The 1,257-nt window shown below is 40.7% G+C and overlaps 1 protein-coding gene across 1 annotated transcript; it reads left to right on the forward strand.

Annotated features, from left to right (window-relative positions):
- The first annotated feature begins 29 nt into the window (after positions 1-29).
- Positions 30-875, forward strand: LOC113759784. The gene has a single exon (XM_027302358.1). It carries the CDS (start codon positions 30-32, stop codon positions 873-875), a length of 846 nt encoding a protein of 281 aa, XP_027158159.1.
- Positions 876-1,257: the final 382 nt, after the last annotated feature.

The raw sequence follows: 1,257 nt of genomic DNA on the forward strand, positions 1-1,257 counted from the left end.
TGCAATCATTGCAAACTCAAGTAAATCAAATGACCATCACGCTCAATCGGTTGGAGTCCCAAATGCAAGGAAAGCTGCCATCTCAACCTGAGTTGAACCCGAAGAATGTGAGCGCCATGACCTTGAGAAGTGGCAAGGAGGTCCAAGGATCCAACCCGTTGATTCCTAAGGACAAGGACAAAGATCGAATTGAGAAGGAGTTGGAAGAGGAGGACAAAGACAATAAAAATTCAAAGGTAGTCCCGGACCCACTCATTCCAGTTAGAACCAACCCACCTCCCTTCCCAAGCAGATTGGAGAAACCAATGAAGCAGGACAAGGAGAAAGAGGTCCTGGAGATCTTTCGCAAAGTGGAGATCAATATTCCCCTTCTAGATGCGATTAAGCAGGTACCCAGATATGCAAAATTTTTGAGGGACTTGTGTGTCAACCGAAAGCGGTTGAAAGGAGATGAGAGAGTGGTAGTGGGAAAAAATGTGTCAGCAATTCTGCAACGAAAGCTTCCGCCGAAATGCGGGGACCCAGATATGTTCACTATTCCTTGTAGGATAGGCAATACCTTGATTGGAAAGGCTATGTTGGATCTAGGAGCCTCAATTAATGTGATGCCCAAGTCCATATATGCTTCTTTGAATTTAGGTCCTTTAAAAGAGACTGGCATAATAATCCAACTGACTGACCGAACCAATGCATACCCTGACGGGTTGATTGAGGATGTTTTAGTGAAAATTAATGAATTGGTTTTTCCTGCTGATTTTTACGTGTTTGACATGGATGATGAACACTCTCACGACCCATCACCTTTACTATTAGGTAGACCCTTCTTGAGCACAACTCGAACTAAAATTGATCATCGAGTGCGCACTAGTCAATAAAAATCCACAATCGTATGCCCATACTTCATTAGTCGAAGGTCAAAACCGGGTCCAGCTTAAATACAAGAAACTTTTGACCTGTAGAAGTTGAAACATGTATAAGTTGACTGTCAAACTTGCATTATAAGTTTTCAAACTTTTCGATTTAGCTCCTTAACTGCAATTAAGTGCTCTGTTCCGATACGGATAGCTTATACTAAGGAAGTTTGACGTGATTTTATGATAAGATAGCCAAAGTATTTTGTTGGGGGATCCATTAACACAATCCTGAAATTTTAAAGGACCAAGTTCAAAAAATATATTTTTTTCCATAGAGATATTTTTTAAAAACTTTTTTCTAAAAGGGGTGGTTGGATTTAAAAAGCGGGAAGAAGAAAAGAGG

The sequence above is a fragment of the Coffea eugenioides genome, chromosome 2 (assembly GCF_003713205.1).
Source record: "Coffea eugenioides isolate CCC68of chromosome 2, Ceug_1.0, whole genome shotgun sequence".
NCBI lineage: Eukaryota > Viridiplantae > Streptophyta > Magnoliopsida > Gentianales > Rubiaceae > Coffea > Coffea eugenioides.